Below are 18,551 nucleotides of genomic sequence, written 5' to 3' on the forward strand. Positions count from 1 at the left end.
CTTATCAATAATACTGTAAAAATACATTCGTAATCATGCAATGGAATATTAGTAAAAATATTTCAAATGTATTATTAATGAAAACATAACAACCTTAATAAATCGAAACAGATTTTTTGGAATAAACATTTTTTTGAAAACGACACAATACCCGTCACCAAAATGTCCCTTATACCACCAAAACATACCACCCTCAGTGTTGCCATTACGGTCACGTCCTTATAATTTAGCCCTTGTGTCGCTGCAAACAAAAACATAAATTTACTCTGTCTTTGGAAAGTTTTGCGTAAAAAAACGAGGCCGGCAACGAAACACATGAATATTCAAAAAAGAGATTATTTAAAGGGGATAATATACTAAGGTAATATAATACAATAAAACAATATTTTGTAACTCAGATTTATATTTGCAACATCGCTTACATCATCTAAACAAAAAATAAAATAAATACAAACTAGACAAAGGCATTATCTGTGCGAAGCTAAATTGTATAATTTATCTATGGAACTATGCACCGCTCTATCAGAACAAGAGAGATACATTCAATATTGAATTTAATAAAATAGCAATATGTTCATAAATTCAAAGAATGGTCAATTTTTACGACTAATTTTATAAGGCATTATCATACTAAAAAGTTAATTTTCTCTATTGATCTGATAGATAAACTTTGTGACATTAATAAGCTCTTTAATACTGAGCTCTATGGTTATATATCAACTTGTCGAAAAACTAATAATCCCATTAAATCTGGACCAATAAGGCCTCTTTGTTTTAAATGAACACACAATTTGTTCTGTACATATAATGGCAGTGACACCATTTGGAATAAAATCTAATACCTTGAAAATCATATTCAAAATATTAATTTTTATACTGTTACGGTTAGTTTTAAAATTTTCAAAGACAATTAATAAATATACATTTTATATTGCTATCATAGTTATCACGGTCGTAAATTTCAATAATGGGATGTAATCTATTTTTATAAATATTTCAATATCGTCCATTGAAAATGGTTTAGCAAAAGCTATTCGTTTTTTTAAATATTTATATATTTAGGCTTCTAGTAAAACTATTTTTTTTTGAACTGAGTATATTCTTTACAAATAACAATAATATGCTATACAATATTTTTAAACTTTATTCGATAAATCGTCATTAATTTTGTACATGTAAACACTGTGAAAATGTTTTTAAATGCAAATATGTTTGTTTACATATTATAGTTGCCTTAGGAATGAGAAAAATTAAATGCGTCCAGTATATATAACATTATACCAGTTTTTTTTGTAACAATGACGAAATACATATAATAGTTTATTATTTATTGTATATGCTATTAAAACATTGTAGCTGCTCGAAAGTACGTCCTTATGCATAATTGCAACGACCATTCCAATTTCATTTATACAATTTAACATAAAGATATATCGTACAATAATATTGTCTAATTGGTCAGTGTTGCCATGTTTAAAAATCTCTGACAACTCTCAATCAATGTCAATATTAAAAAACAATAAAAAAGTTATTTTATAAAATCTAATCATTATGTATTATACAGCATATTATTCTATACTTACAAGAATGGTTCGAAAACATATTTCAACAAAAGCCGCCTTCAATTTGCGATATAAATATAAGAAAAACAATTACTCATTCTCCGGGAACTTGGTGACGGCGTCGTGTATGGCGCCGGCGACGTACGCCACGTTGCCGGGGTTGAGGCCGCAGATGTTGATCCGGCCCGAGCGCAGCAGGTAGATGTGATGCTGCTGGATCAGGTACTCCGCCTGGCGCGCCGTCAGGCCCGTGTACGAGAACAGCCCGATCTGTTTCACGATGTGGTCCCAGTTGCCGGGAGTTCCCAATCTGAGGGGGAACGTTGACGTCACAACTAACTCTGAGGCACATTTCTCAAATTTTTACTTTATTGTAAGCTCTTTGCAAATTATCAAACAATTACAATTACTTCATTGTTTTAAGTTTTACATGCCAAACTATTACCAGTACTTTTTATTTTATTTAATATTGTCATGTGAAGTTTTTTAATGAGCGTACTCGAAGTAAGAATGTTTTGACTTTGATATGTGAAATGTAATTATTATTATTTTAAACTAAATGGCGTTTAGTATGCAAAATGGCTTAAGGTCTTACTTGATAAGTTCAGCTCTTAACGCTTCTCTCATTTGGATAACGCGTGAAGACATGAATTTGATGTGGTCCCTCCTGTGAAACAGCAATTTATTATAGGAAATTTACAAGGTAATCGAAATACTTCATGAAAGTATAATAGTTATGACGGCATATAAGCAAATATGGGTGAAAACTTGTATTTTTCGCTCAATAGTAAACGCTATCACATCCGCAATGTAACTTCAAAACGCCCTTAGACATTGACATTGTAAGAAATGTCAACCGTCGCGTATAGCCAATGCGCCACCAACCTTGGGAACTAAGATTTTATGTCCCTTGTGCCTGTAATTACACCGGCTCACTCACCCTTCAAACCGGAACACAACAATACCAAGTACTGCTGTTTTGTGGTAGAATATCTGTTGAGTGGGTGGTACCTGCCCAGACGAGCTTCACAAAGCTCTACCACCAGTATTCAGGCAAAGTAAAATTCGCAGCCAGACAGGCGATAATATCATTGAAGCAAACGCCATTATAGCCGACCGACGGGGACAACGAAAGCATAGCTTAATAAGCTTAGAGCCTACTTCTATACCGACAATTTCCACAACCAACGTGCACTGTAATATAATGACGTTCGTCTCGTTGTACCCTCACGGAGTCTCCTCTACTCTCGTTTGAGCCTCAAAACTCGGCATCCATTCGTCGACACTAAGACGATCAGAAAGGCTAATATCATTAAACAGGACAACAAAATAACGAAATGTCACCGACCACTCGTCGAAGAGCTTGGAGTCGGAGAGCACGTTGGCGACGAGTCGCGCGCCGTGCGCGGGCGGGTTGGAGTACGAGGCGCGCACCACCCACGTGAGCTGCGAGCGCAGCGCCGGCACCAGCGCCGCGTCCGACACCACCAGCGACAGGTTGCCCACGCGCTCGTCTGGGGGGGGGGGACATGCGTGAGTGACACCATCGCATAACCAAATATCTTCCAAAGCAAATCTGTAGATTAGATTTTCTCGAAAACTATGTAATTTTTATGCCTATGTATTTATGGACATATGCATAGAAATCCTATGTCTCAAACTACCTTCATCTAGTTTCCAAATTTCATAGAGATCGGTTCCTGTGGCTTAACTGCGATGATGTAACAAGCATACAAACACTTCCACGACATAATATTATCCTGATAAACTTTATATCGAGTAATTCCTTTAATTTTTTTTAAAAACAACTCACTGTACAATCCGAAGTTCTTGGCGTAGGACTGCGCGCAGACGAGTTCGAAGCCACGCTTCACGAAGTAACGGACGGCCCACGCGTCGCGGTCCAAATCACCCGAAGCGAAACCTTGGTATGCACTGTCGAAGAAGGGAAACAGCTTGCGCTCCTAAAACAAGATCAACTTCTGTGACACTTTTTTCTTAAGACAATAATAAGAAATATGATCAACAACTATGTCACATGATGCTTTACAGCCCTGTTATATTCATTGTTTTAATTTAGCGTTGATTGGCGTTGTTGGTAGATGCCAACATGCCTTTCACGCCGAAGGTTGCGGGTTCGATTCCCACCCAGGACAGATATTTGTGTGCATAAACATGTGTCCCGAGTCTAGGTGTAATTATGTATATAAGTATGTATTTACAAAAGAAAAGTAGTATATGAAGTATATCAGCTGTCCGGTTTCCATAGTACAAGCTCTGCTTAGTTTGGGATCAGATGGCCTTGTGTGAGTAATTCTCAGGATATTATTTATTTATTTATTTTTAGTCAGCAGGTAAATAAACAGGCAATAGTTCGCCTCAAGAAAACCAGATAATGACCAATATAAAATTCTTGTTTCTTCAGTGTTTCTTTTCCAGCAATCCTTATGTATAATTCTTATGTACAATATGGCTTTTAAAAGAACTATGAATGATATTATCCATCAGAATTATTTTAGTATTACATAAGACTCGTACAAGATTATTATACACGTTGGAATTGGCAATAGTCCTAAAGTTTATTTACGTCAGACTTATTTTAAAGTCACGAAATGCAAAATATGCGCTATTTGTTGAACTTTTTTTGAACAATATTACATAATATACCGTGTATCTTTCTATTCAGTTGCATTCGTTAGCAATTCATGCAAATTGACACAAAAACGACGAAAATAAAGTAAAAACTTGATTTTAAATTATTTCTGTAAAAATGTCGAATGAGTATTTTCATAGTTAGACAGTTTCATAGAAGTTACGCAGATTTCGAACATACGAATAATGCTAATTATTTATATGATGATATTGCATTAAAGTGTAATAAAATACCATAAAGTTACAGCGGCGAGCGCTACAAATTCAAGAGTTCGAAGGAGTAACCATTTGCAATTATAAATAGTTATAACGTTTGACTTCGACTAGCTTCATATATTTAAAGCGAACATAAGTCATCTTTTTATAATAATTCTTTTACAATTCAAGCTATTAAACTCTGGAACGATCTTCCTTTAAATATTCGGGAGGCCAAATCCATAGATATTTTTAAAAAAACTTGTAAAAGATCACTTTTTGTCTCAAGTGCCTTATCACCAATAATTTCTTTTATTTTAGTATTTTTTAAGGTCGTCGGTCCACCTGGCTGGAGGGCGCCCTACGCTGCGCTTGCCGATTCGCGGTCTCCACTCTAGGACTCGTCTGCTCCAACGACCATCGGTCCTACGACATACGTGACCAGCCCACTGCCACTTCAGCCTGCTAATTTTGCAAGCTATGTCGGTGACTCCGGTTCTTTTACGGATAATCTTATTTCTGATCTTCTCCTTCAAAGATACTCCGAGCATAGCTCGCTCCATAGCACGCTGAGCGACTTTGAATTTGTGGACTAGTTCCGCAGTTAGTGTCCACGTTTCGGCACCGTATGTCATGGCAGGTAAGACGCATTGGTTGAAGACTTTCGTCTTCAAACATTGCGGTATAGACGACTGGAGGACTTGACGAAGGTTGCCAAATGCTGCCCATCCCAAGCGAATTTTTCGATCGGCTTCCTTCTCGAAGTTGTTCCTACCGACTTGTATTATCTGTCCTAGGTAGGTATATTCACTAACAACTTCGAGAGGTTTCCCCTCGACGTATATCGGTCCCGGCACGACATGCCTATTGAACATGACCTTGGTCTTGTCCAAGTTTATACCGAGACCGACACACCGGTCTGGGCGCCCTCCAGCCAGGTGGACCGACGACCTTAAGAAGGTGGCGGGCACCAACTGGATGCGGAAGGCGGAGGACAGGGAGCTTTGGCGCACCTTGGGAGAGGTTTATGTTCAGCAGTGGACAACGATTGGCTGTTGATTGATTGATTGATAGTATTTTTTGTATTGTTCATTTGTTTTTCTTTTTCTTTCTTGTTATGTTTGAGGATGTATGGTTTTATTCATTGTTGCTGTATATAATATGTATTTATATCAGATACTTGTAATTTTGTATGTACTGATAATATAATTTATTTATTGATATATAATATGTGTAGTTTACATTTACATTTATTGGTTTTGTTTTAATTAAAAAATTAATATTATTTTATTCATACCACCCACCTCATATCCTATCTGTAATTACTTACACCGTTGGTTGCCTGGAAGAGATCGCTATGTAGCGATAAGGTCGCCATAATTGTACATTTATTTAGGCAGTTTACAATTGTATTTTTCTCTTTGTGGTGTGGTGTACAATAAAGTATAAAGTAAAGTAAAGTGTTCTTAGAGTAGGTTTCTGTAAAAGTGCATACTAATCTGTAACTGACTTACCTCCATAACATCAGCGATCTTCTCCCATTGCTCCTGTGTGGGATCTATTCCGGTCGGATTGTGTGCGCATGCGTGCAAAATGATCACCGAGTTCTCGGGCGCATTCTTCAAGTCCTCGATCATTCCGGCGAAATCGATGGTGCGATTCTTTGCGTCCCAGTATCGATATGTTCGTGGTTGCGTGAAACCAGACTTGACGAATACGAGATGGTGGTTTTCTAAAACGTTATTAAAAATAATTACACGTTATTTCATTTTAATATCTCGATTGGCCCATACAACAATCATATTATTTAATTTGCATTATGAATATCAAGGAATCAAAGGAGGTTTACTCCTTTAACAGCGACTTCGCCAGCGTGTTCGGGAGAGAGGATCCGGTTGGCGTGGTTGGTAGATACTTGCCTTTCACACCGAAGGTTGTGGGTTCGATTCCCACACAGGAGAGACATTTGTGTGTATAAACATGTCTGTTTGTCCTGAGTCTGGGTGTAATTATCTATATAAGTATGTATTTACAAAAGAAAAGTAGTATATGTAGTATATCAGGTGTCTGGTTTCCATAGCACAAGCTTTGTAGAAGCTTAATTTGGGATCAGATGGCCGTGTGTGAAAAATGTCCCAGGATATTATTATTATATTATTAATATTTATAATAAATTTTCAGGTAGATAAAAGTAGCCTCAGTCCGTCGTTGGGGTTCAAGCTTGCTTCATAGGAAATTTTATCAAAATCGGTTCAGCGGTTCAGCTCTGAGAGCGATACAAGTAGACAAGGTTTCTATCGCATTTTAATATAGATACACGATACACGTATTTGTACCGACGAAGGAGTTCTTTAAACGATATCAATTATCCGTTTTTTTATTAAAACAAATAACGATACAATTCAAATCGATAATATCGATATTAATAAACTTTAAAACGCATAATCATTGTATGTATGTTGCTATGAAATAGATGAATACGGTGAAAAAATCAAAACACGAAGTCGCAATAATTACATAAAAAATGACAACATTTTCGAACGAAAAGTATATTTTAAATAACTTTTAAAATTACTAAACGCATATTCTACATATGGTAGACTACGCATATACCCACATATGGTAAAAATTTGATATAAAATTATATGTATGAGAGAAACAATTCTAGTAGTAGTAACTTTCTTGTGAATTTTAGTTATGGCTACACTTTGTTATTAAGACAACTAGATATTAAATATATAAATATTTATTATATATCTATCCATAAAGTGTAAGTTACAAAGGCAAAACATATATACAACATACGCATATAACGGTTACTTAATAAGCGATGGTTTATCTGCGATCTAATCGAATTATTACCTTATAGTCCATTTTAATAACATGATTTCATATGACGATGAGACGATGACGATGAAAAAAATTCGCTTCAATTTATCTTTAGAAAATCAATAAACCTTTCATTGTTTATCGTTCGATAAAATTACTAAATCAACATTGAGGAAATAAACGATGTTTTATGATCACTCACCCCAAGTTGGACTCGAATAGTAGAATGTAGTATATTTAAGGTGTTTGTTTAGAAACTCGGAGCCAACACGTAGACCACCGGTGCCTGATAATGTTTGGACACCGAAAGCCTGTTGACAAAATCTATACGTAATGTAAGCTGTCAAAAGCTTTAACTTACATACACGGATATATAGAAGACGTCATTTTTTTATAAAATAGGTAGGCGCCACTACCCATAGACATTGGAGGTAAATAATGAAATATTAAACATTCCGTACATCGCCAATGCGACACCAATCTTGGGAACTTAGATGTTATGTCCCTTGTACCTGTAATTAGACTGGTACACTCACCATTCAAACCAGAATATTACTAAATGTTACTGTTTCACGGTAGAATATCTGTTGAGTGGGTGGTAGCTACCCAGACGGGCTTACACAAAGCCCTATCAGTCTACAAACTATTGTACATTTGTTTGAAACTTAGCAAGACTAACTTCTAAGTTAAATCATTTGAAAAAAAAGTTATAATCATCAAGTTCCAACTAAATAAAAATTATTTGTTGGTCGTAATTCGACAATAACGAGCATAAATATAAGTTAGAAAGCGCGAATCTAAACCGTTGATCGCGGGTTCAAAGCTCGGTTCAAATCACTGAATTTTCATATTTAATTAATTTGTGTTTATAATTCACCTCGTGCTCGGTGGTAAAGGAAAACATCGTGAGAAATGCTACATGTGAGAAGAGGCCTTAGCCCAGCAGTGGGACATTCAGACTGTTAATTTACTTGATATCAGCAGCGCTTTACTTACACGACCGTCAGCGATTGCAGGACTGTCTTCTCCGAGAAGCATCGAAACCGATGCCTTGCTGAACTGTTCCAAACCTGTACGCGAAGAAAGCGTTAACATTATTATTTGACAATAAATAGGATCATATATTTAGATATTATATTATACATATATTTATACATATATTATACATATATTTATACATATATTATACATATATTTATACATATATTTAGATTATATCTATATATTCCTAAGAGTAGATATAGACAACGCCATTTTGTGGAAAATGCAATGTATCTATAGTGGTGCTTTATAATAAAGCATGGAACATAGAATTTAAGGTTCGAAAAAAGAAGACACGGGATTGATTAGCTTAAGCCGATTATGATTAAAGACTCCAATGGCAGAAGAAAGATAAACAAATTTTTGACCTCGAGATATAAAATGGCGTTTTGAATAGCGGCGAAGTTGATATTGATTGAAATTAAAATGGATATAAATAGTTAAGCGGAATAGTGTTACATCATAAATAAAGATATGTATTTTGATTAACGGTTTTACTTATGTTTGTATTGGTTGTGTTGGTGTTTTGTGTGTGTGTTGGTTGTAGGCATAATATAGCATAAGATAATCACGTTTAAAATATAAAAACAATGTATTCATCTATATCTTCGCAACATATTAATAGGTTCTTACGTAATAATTAGACGGCAATAATGTTATCGCTTCTAAAAACGTAATGGATGAGTTGTAATCTGACAAGTAATCGTCATTCATGACAAACAATTTTTTTTTACCAAACTCTATTGATACGTTGATATATTAATATCTCGTATATTTATCGTATGATATTGATATTTTATAGATTTTGTTTGTTTATTGCCGCCCAAACTATTACGGTTTCACGAAAACTATGTATTCGGCTTTAAAGACTGTGACAGCATGTACCAGTCGTTTAAATATAAACAAGAGGTCACGCAGTGGTCGAAATTCGACTATAATTCATTGATAATGAAAATGAGATTTAACATTCAATATTTATATTTAAAAAAATTCTTATGTGCAAAAATGAATTATAGGCGAAACGGTCGGTGTCGCAATAAAAAAAGTAATGAAATGACAAAAAACGTTTGACAACGAACTATAGACAATGTATTCCAATCGGAGTAGGAATAACGGTAAAAAAAATCGTAAATTTACAAATTGTTTGCGATTTTCTAATTGTTCTGCTGTATTACGAACTATAAACAGTTTATCTAAAATACAACACTATTCCACTAAACTAGTTATAACCATATTAATTTAACTTTCAAAGTTCCGATTACAAATTCGCGGACTTCGTTCAGACGGATTCCGTTTATATAATTAAAAAATATATATAAATTACTTTAAAAAGACACGTCACGGCTTATGCAATACTAACATGTAATAGTTAATTAAAGATTGGTTCGATGACGGCGTAATGATTGTTCAGAATATCACGCCTATGCGATGATCAATTATTATTGTAGTTGTAATCCTAATTACCACTATAATAATAATAACATATAATTATTGAAGGCCTGGTCATTCCAGTGACAGCAGCCGCAGATCCGAGATCCTAAATTCAAACGGAGGTCGAGCCCATAAAAAGTTATTTGGTTTTTCTGTCGAAAAAATTACAGTAGGAGCCCGGAGTATGGAAGTTGGAAGTGTATGCATTCCCGTGCCTTAAATAGCAAGGTCTTGCGCCTGAACTCTTACCGGTCGTATCTGATTTGCTGTCAGCAATTAATAAATTTCTTTATTACGTAAATAAATTATGATAATCATAATGCGTAAATTTCATATGAATTAGCTTTATTAGTAATTCATAAATAATTAAATGACATATTCGTAACATCTACATGAATTCGTAACACGCTTATTCCCGTCTAATATGAATCGAACAAATTGAACTAAATTGATTCTTTCCGTTTTGAAACGGGCAGTTCAGTGTAATATTAGGAATAACAGACTTTCATCATTTGACATTAACATTATGTAGAATTTACGACTACATAAAATTATACTTACGTACGTTATGATAACGTACAATTACGTAAGCCATTTGTCCGACAACGTATCCACGCAACACTTTTTTAATTTACAGTGCAATTCATGTGAAAAAAGTAACCGAAAACTACTGTCATATTGTTTTTTTTATCTTTTTTTCGAATAGTTTAAGTAATATTATTCAGGCTGTCGATTTAAATAAAAGTGTGTCAAAATTTTATATATTTTACATGCTATATGGTTTCAAATAAATACAGATATCTTTGTAAGAACTCGAGTTTCTCCTGAGTCTATAAGATAATCATTTATTATAAGATTATTGTGTTATTCAAAGATAAAATTCTTACAGTAATTGACACACTGATAAGAAACCTAACTATGAAAAATTAAAGACAAATTTAAAAGAAAAACGGCCAAAGACCTCGAATCTAAAACAAGTTTTTTTGAAAAATAAATTAATAATTTTATGCTCGTGACGTTTAATCCTCGGGAAATTTACAAAGTTCAAGACTTATCTTTTGCCAACATTCACTTTTTTTTACAGTTACACAGGCCATAATAATATAAAAACAATTACGGATTCTCTGATAAACTAAAAAAAAGAATTTTTTACTTGCTCCGTAGATATATGAGTCTCTTTAATTTAATAGCATTTTATTACAAATATAATTGATAAAAAAATCATTTAATGTAACAGGCCACAACTATATTATTAACGAGATAAGAGTATTAAAAACAAATACGCAACAACATGCTGCAATTAAACATGTTTTTAATACATTAATTATTACTGACTATGATTGAGTTTTAATCATTTTTTATTTCATTTTGGTAACTGGTAGTTATCGCCTATATGGGCAATGTAAGAAATATTAATTAATCCACACACCGCACATGCGTCGCTAAATATGGAAACTAAAATTATGTGCCTGAAATTATTACACTGGCTCACAAATTGTTGCTGAGTGCCGCAGAATAAATGAAGCAAGGACATTGGTGTTTAATTTTTGAAAACACTATATTTCATAATTCACAAAAGACATGAGCTTTAGCTACACATTTGAACGATAACATTTTATAACAAGCTGATTATCAAAATGATAAAAATTAACAGCTTGTAAATGTTCCACTGCTGGATTAAGTACTCCTCTCCATTTAAGGAGAAAGTATAGAGCTTATTCTACCACTCTGTTCCAAACCCAGCAGGCAGATATGTGGCAGAATTTCAGTGAAATTAGACACGTGCAAGTTTCCTCACAATGTTTTCCTTCACCGCTGTGAATGAAATGAATTATGAACACAAATTAAGCACATTAAATTGAGCTTGCTTGAGTTTGAACCTGCAACCATCGATTAAGGTTCGTGTTCTAACAACTGGACCATCTCAGTGTTTTATGAAGGTAATTTACAGAAATACAATAACACATATCACATGCTCTTTCAGTATGTATATTTAATTTTTTTAAGAATTATTTAATGCGAAGACATAACTTTGTTTCAATGTTATATATGCTTTGGGTTATTTTTATCTTACATTGAACAATGTTTATATTTTCAATACACTTTTTTATCATAATTTTAATGTAATATAAACAATTACTGTATTGTTTGATTACAATTTTAATTCCTAGGAAGTAAGATATATGTTCGTTTGATATATCATAATATCCTGGGACAATAATATCCTGGGACATTTTTCACACACGGCCATCTGATCCCAAATTAAGCTTGTATAAAGCTTGTGCTATGGAAACCAGACAACTGATATACTACATATACTACTTTTCTTTTTGTAAATACATACTTATATAGATAATTACACCCAGACTCAGGACAAACAGACATGTTCATGCACACAAATGTCTGTCCTGGGTGGGAATCGAACCCACAACCTTCGGCGTGAAAGGCAAGTGTTCTACCAACCACGCCAACCGGCTCGTCAAAATATCATATCATATTTTTATACAATTTCAATTTGATGATAATTGACAATGTGGCGAGTGCACAATGCGTCTAAACGCAGCACAAACATCACCTGATCAACTACGTCATGGATCAGGTGATGTTGCAGTGGTCTGATGTATGTCGTCACACGTATGGATACGCCCCTTTGGCAATATGGTCGCATGCGCATCTATTGTCCTCGCAGCGACGTCACACGCTTGACCACACCCCCAGCAAGATGGCCGCATGCATCGCTTTTGTTTTCGCCTAGGAGGAGCCCAAAAGTGGCAAGCACGCGTGGTGGTCATCGTGAGAGGGGAATGCCTATATAAGCGCTGTTGTTGTTGTTTATTTTTAATAAATTAATTATTTCAACTATTTTTAGTGTGCGCTCTAATGTAAACATTGTTGACTTGTCACAATAAATAACTCTTAAAGTCTGCCGGAGTTTTTAATTGGTGGTTAAGCTGCGATCCTCTTCACTGGTGACCCCGACGTTTGAAGCACGAAGAAGAAGAAGACCTTTCAAGATGTCAATGCCGGACGCTCCATTATCACGTGACGCCACAGCTGTTACCGCCCTTCCGGCCACTGGAGAAACGATGCGAGTTGGAGTGAGAGTACCTGTATTCAACCCAGATGATCCAGAATTATGGTTCGCACAGCTCGAAGGCCAATTCACCCTGTCCGGCATCCGAGAAGACTCCACGAAGTTCTATTACGTACTAGCGCAACTGGAACCACAGCACACGGCGGAAATAAGGGACCTGGTCGTAGCTCCACCTTCCACCGGCAGGTACGACAAATTAAAAGCCGAATTAATACGGAGGCTGTCAGCTTCACAAGAGCGTAAAATAAAACAACTGCTAATGCACGAGGAACTCGGTGATAGAAAGCCCACACAATTTTTACGGCATCTACAACACCTAGCTGGGCCAACTGTTCCAACCGATTTTATCCGTACCATCTGGTCAAGTCGACTCCCAACGCATTTGCAGACGTGTATAGCAGCGCAGCATACGAAGATGAGCCTTGAGGACATAGCAGAGCTTGCCGACCGTATCAACGAAATCGTTCCAGCAACATTGCAAGTGTCCGAGCAAGTAGCCGTGCCAGTAGCCGGTCGAGTAGCCGGGCAAGTAGCCAGTGCATCTAGTTCCACTCTAGGAGTACCAAGTACTAGTTTCGAAAGCCTGAATCAGACCGTAGCTGAGCTGAGCAAGCAGATGGAGATACTTAGCATGCAACTTAACCGAAGACAGCCACGATCCCGCTCACGATTCGCCATAGACAGATCGCGACGACATTCCCGCGCGCGTTCCCGCTCACAAACAAATAACTACCCGTACTGTTGGTACCATCATAGATTCGGCGAGCGCGCACGCAAATGTATTCAACCGTGTGGCTACAAGAAGATGGGAAACTCTCAAGGCAGCCAGTAGTGGCGGTAGACGACTGCCTTACAATTTCGGGCCGCCTGTTCATCACGGATCGCAAGACCAAAGTGCAATATTTAGTTGACACCGGTTCAGACCTCTGTGTCTTTCCAAGATCCGCTGTTCGGGAACCTAGAAACAAAATGGGATACGAATTGTTCGCTGCAAATGGGACTATCATTTACACATATGGCTTCCTCCCCTTAACGCTGGATCTAGGACTTAGGCGCGCTTTCACGTGGCGTTTCGTCGTAGCAGACGTCTCAAAGCCCATCATCGGCGTCGACTTTTTAAGTTACTACAACCTGCTAGTCGACTGTCGCAACCAGCGCCTCGTTGACGGTGTTACCACACTTGCTGTTGCACTCCCGAAACAACGTTCTACGGAAACAATTTCCTCAGTCCGTACGACTTTAGAGGATACATCTTATCATCGCCTGCTTAGAGAATTCCCAGAAATCACTCGTCCTGCTGGAAAGCCGCACATCACCAAACACTCTACGGTGCACCATATCCGTACCACCGATGGACCACCGGTATCTAGCCGCCCGCGACGGTTAGACCCGGAAAGACTAAAAATTGCTAAGCAAGAGTTCGATGAGATGTTACAGAGTGGCACAGCAAGAAGATCTGACAGCCCATGGTCATCACCGTTACATTTAACTAAGAAGAAAAACGACGGGTGGCGACCGTGCGGCGATTACAGAGCCCTAAACGCCCGTACAATTCCCGATAAGTACCCTATAAGGCACTTGCATGATTTTACGTGCCAGTTGACAGGCAGTACGGTCTTTTCAACCATAGACCTGGTTAAAGCTTATCATCAGATACCAGTATACGAAGACGACATTCCGAAAACCGCTATCGCCACTCCTTTCGGGCTTTACGAATTCCCGTTCATGACGTTCGGTCTTCGTAACGCCGCACAGTCCTTTCAAAGATTCATGGACGAGGTACTGCGGGGCTTAGATTTTTGTTATGGGTACCTGGATGACATTCTAGTCTTCAGCAGCAGCAGTACCCTGCATCAAGAGCATCTCAAGTTGTTGTTCCAAAGACTAGCAGAATATGGAGTTCTAATAAATACCAACAAATGTACTTTCGGCAAAACGCAAGTCCAGTTCCTGGGCCACAACGTGTCAGCAGCAGGAATACAGCCGTTAGAATCGAAGGTTGAAGCCATTCAGAACTTCCCGGTACCCAAGACGCTAAAAGAATTACGAAGATTTTTAGGTATGATCAATTTTTATCGCCGTTTTATACCTAATGCTGCAAAAGTTCAGGCACCGCTCAATCAACTCCTCGTTGGGCCTAAAACGAAGGGATCGCAGCCTATTAACATGACGCCTGCCCTATTAGAGTCTTTCGAACTGTCTAAAAAGCAACTTTCAGAAGCTACGCTTTTGGTCCACCCAGATCCTCAAGCAGAACTGTCCATACAGACGGACGCTTCAGATACAGCAATAGGTGCTGTGCTGCAACAGTTCAAGAACAATGAATGGCAACCCTTAGCATTCTTTTCGAGGAAGCTAAGTCCATCACAGAAAAAGTACAGCCCATATGACCGAGAGTTATTGGCAGTGTATGACGCAATTAGACATTTCAGATTTATGGTGGAAGCTCGGACATTTTGTATCATCACGGACCATAAACCACTTACGTTTGTCTTTGCTAATCACCGAGAGAACAGTTCACGCCAGTTTCGCTACTTGGACTTTATAAGCCAATTCACCACAGACTTCAGATATGTAGCTGGTAAAGAAAATATTGTTGCAGATGCCCTTTCGCGTATCGAGGCAGTTTCTATACCCTTAGATTACCACTCCCTGGTCAAAGCACAAGAGGCGGACAGCGAGCTACAGGACCTGCTGAAAAATGGGTCTGCGCTTAGGTTGAAGAAAATACGATTAGAGTCAGAGCCAGCTCTTCTGGTATACTGCGATGTCTCTCAAAGTAATCCTCGACCATTCATCACACCTTCATATCGCAAGCAGGTATTCGATTCGCTCCACAATTTAAGCCATCCAGGAGCCACGCCTACGGTCAAGTTAGTTACAGAGCGCTACATTTGGCCTGGTATCCGCAAAGACTGTCGACAATGGGTAAAGGAGTGTCAACAATGTCAGCAAAGCAAAGTGACCAGACACACTCAAGCTCCGCTACAAGCCTTCGAAAGCCCTTCCGCACGTTTTCGACACATCCACTTGGATTTGATAGGTCCTTTACCTTTATGTTTAGGTTACAGGTACTGCCTAACCATCGTGGACCGCTACACAAGGTGGCCAGAAGTCTACCCACTACAGGACATCACCGCCGAAAGCTGCATTGCTGCCCTTTCCAGTGGTTGGATATCACGGTTCGGGTGCCCCGAACACATCACCACTGACCGTGGCCGGCAGTTTGAGTCGGGCGCTTTCAAAGAACTGGTCAAGCTCATCGGTGCCAACCATCATACCACAACGGCATATCATCCGACAGCTAATGGTATGGTAGAAAGACTACACCGTCAATTAAAAGCCGCAATTGCCTGTCATTCTACTCCGAACTGGGTAGAAGTGTTACCTTGGGTATTACTAGGTATACGCAGTGCATACAAGGATGACATTAAAGCTTCAACTGCCGAACTTGTCTACGGGGAACCACTGCGGTTACCTGGACAGTTCTTCTCATCAGCACCCCCAACCATCGAGGACATCACCGAATTCATTGGTAGAATCCGAACACATGTCAATAAATTAAGGCCACAACCATCATCTTGGCACACAAGTTCTAATCAAACTTTTTACATACCAAAAGACCTTATGCTTACCTCGCACGTATTTATCCGGCAGGGTCCCCATCGGAAACCCCTTCAAGCACCTTATTCAGGTCCATACAGGGTGCTGCGACGCGAGGAGAAAACCTTTGACATCGACGTACAAGGCAAAACGCAGCGAATCAGCATAGACAGACTGAAACCAGCTTACATACTCGCTGAGGACCAGACAGACCAGAATATCAAAGTTCAGGAGAAGTCTGATGCCATCCCTGCCAGTAAAACCAGGAGTGGTAGAGTGGTCAGATTCCCAAACTACTATCGCCCGTAGTCACGGTCTCGGCAGGGGAGTAGTGTGGCGAGTGCACAATGCGTCTAAACGCAGCACAAACATCACCTGATCAACTACGTCATGGATCAGGTGATGTTGCAGTGGTCTGATGTATGTCGTCACACGTATGGATACGCCCCTTTGGCAATATGGTCGCATGCGCATCTATTGTCCTCGCAGCGACGTCACACGCTTGACCACACCCCCAGCAAGATGGCCGCATGCATCGCTTTTGTTTTCGCCTAGGAGGAGCCCAAAAGTGGCAAGCACGCGTGGTGGTCATCGTGAGAGGGGAATGCCTATATAAGCGCTGTTGTTGTTGTTTATTTTTAATAAATTAATTATTTCAACTATTTTTAGTGTGCGCTCTAATGTAAACATTGTTGACTTGTCACAATAAATAACTCTTAAAGTCTGCCGGAGTTTTTAATTGGTGGTTAAGCTGCGATCCTCTTCAACAACATTTATGACTATAACATGATGTAATCAAATTGGAATCAAACTCGGATGGGTTGTTTATAGTTTTGTAAAGTCTATGTTCACCTTTTAAGACATTTTTATTACAGGCAACACTTCTTTTACATACCATTTTTAATAAATGCCTATTATTAATTATATACTGTACTTATTGTGTAAGCTACGTCCAAAAAATATAATAAAATATAAAAAATGATGCAGAATGGTTTATATTTTTTACTAGTCAATGTCTATATGGGCTATGCTGGTGATCAATTATGGTCAGGTGTCTCATTTTTTAGTCTCCAGCTTATGGAATTCCATGGTGAAATGCCTTAACTTGATTTATTGGTTTCTAATATCAACAACAAATCAATACAAACATTATGACAAAACCAGAAGAAAACTTTATTATTTTTTTTTTTATATTTATAACTTTACTTCATAGAACATGAGTTCATCTATTTATTTATATCTAATTCATACCTATTATTTAATTAAATTAAATTTAGACAATGGAAAAAATACATTTTTTTCAGATACAAACCAAAAATTTGTTATAAAATATCAAATATTTAAATATAATTATCTGTGTTATTTAATTGTGAGAATTTTTTAAGGCCTTACCTAGTACAGGAAGGTATTCATGTAGAAGAGTGTCATCAGCAGCCATCTGCTTCTCCATTTTTCTCACAACGGGCAAAACCCATGGTTTGCCATTTTCATCTCTGTATGCTATAAAAATAATATCATTATTAATTTTAAATATTTATACTAAAAATATTCAAATAAGTTCTAAATATATAAATTCATATGTATAAAATATAAAGTTGTAAATAGAATTAAAAAGGATTAACTTTCAAACTGATAAAAGTTAAAATACCGCTCACCTCCTATACTAAGATTTACTTTATTTTTAAATGTATCTTCTGTAAAAAGTTTGTTTACTTGAAACACTTCAATTGGTGGCCCTTGCTCTACAACTTGGAAACGAGAACCCATTTTATGTATCTCACGAAACACAACTGTCTGATTTGAGTTGTCGAGTAACCAATGTGCTAGAGTAACTGTAAATGATAGCTATCCTGCTATCAATTAAAAAATAGTTCGCGAATTACGATTTGCCACTTTCAGTCGGCTGACCTTTGGGCTTCGACAATGTCACACACGTCAATTATAAATGTCAGCTGTCAATTGTCAAACTTTACCGGCCTTCTTGTTTTTAATTATATAAATATAAAAAGAAGTTTTTAAAGGTATTCGAGGAAACTCTAGTGATAGATTCAATGATTACTAGATATTTATATATACATATTCATATAATGAAGTCGATAATTTTATAATTTGCGTGTTTTTTCTATGAATTTGCGTTGCGTATT

General features: G+C 37.3%; 2 protein-coding genes across 4 annotated transcripts; one reads left to right on the forward strand and one right to left on the reverse strand.

The window, feature by feature from the left end:
* Positions 1–39: 39 nt before the first annotated feature.
* LOC126773388 (aspartate aminotransferase, cytoplasmic) lies at positions 40–18,331 on the reverse strand. 2 transcript variants are annotated; one of them, XM_050494328.1, is made up of 10 exons: positions 18,063–18,331; positions 17,800–17,907; positions 8,235–8,308; positions 7,441–7,549; positions 5,924–6,141; positions 3,376–3,526; positions 2,911–3,076; positions 2,158–2,229; positions 1,657–1,872; positions 40–241 (listed from the first exon to the last, which is right to left on the reverse strand). In XM_050494328.1, the coding sequence occupies exons 1-10, from the start codon at positions 18,172–18,174 to the stop codon at positions 220–222; spliced, it is 1,248 nt and encodes a 415-aa protein (XP_050350285.1). In that variant the 5' UTR covers positions 18,175–18,331; the 3' UTR covers positions 40–219. The 2 variants fall into 2 exon arrangements, with proteins under 2 accessions (XP_050350285.1, XP_050350293.1); XM_050494336.1 differs by lacking the exon at positions 40–241 and having other exon boundaries at positions 386–1,872.
* LOC126773270 (uncharacterized protein K02A2.6-like) lies at positions 12,539–16,979 on the forward strand. 2 transcript variants are annotated; one of them, XM_050494103.1, is made up of 3 exons: positions 12,539–14,863; positions 15,407–16,114; positions 16,462–16,683. In XM_050494103.1, exons 1-3 carry the CDS (start codon positions 13,582–13,584, stop codon positions 16,536–16,538), a joined length of 2,067 nt encoding a protein of 688 aa, XP_050350060.1. In that variant the 5' UTR covers positions 12,539–13,581; the 3' UTR covers positions 16,539–16,683. The 2 variants fall into 2 exon arrangements, with proteins under 2 accessions (XP_050350060.1, XP_050350053.1); XM_050494096.1 differs by having other exon boundaries at positions 12,542–14,863; positions 15,407–16,979.
* Positions 18,332–18,551: the final 220 nt, after the last annotated feature.

This window comes from Nymphalis io, chromosome 2 (genome assembly GCF_905147045.1).
Source record: "Nymphalis io chromosome 2, ilAglIoxx1.1, whole genome shotgun sequence".
In the NCBI taxonomy this organism is placed as follows: domain Eukaryota; kingdom Metazoa; phylum Arthropoda; class Insecta; order Lepidoptera; family Nymphalidae; genus Nymphalis; species Nymphalis io.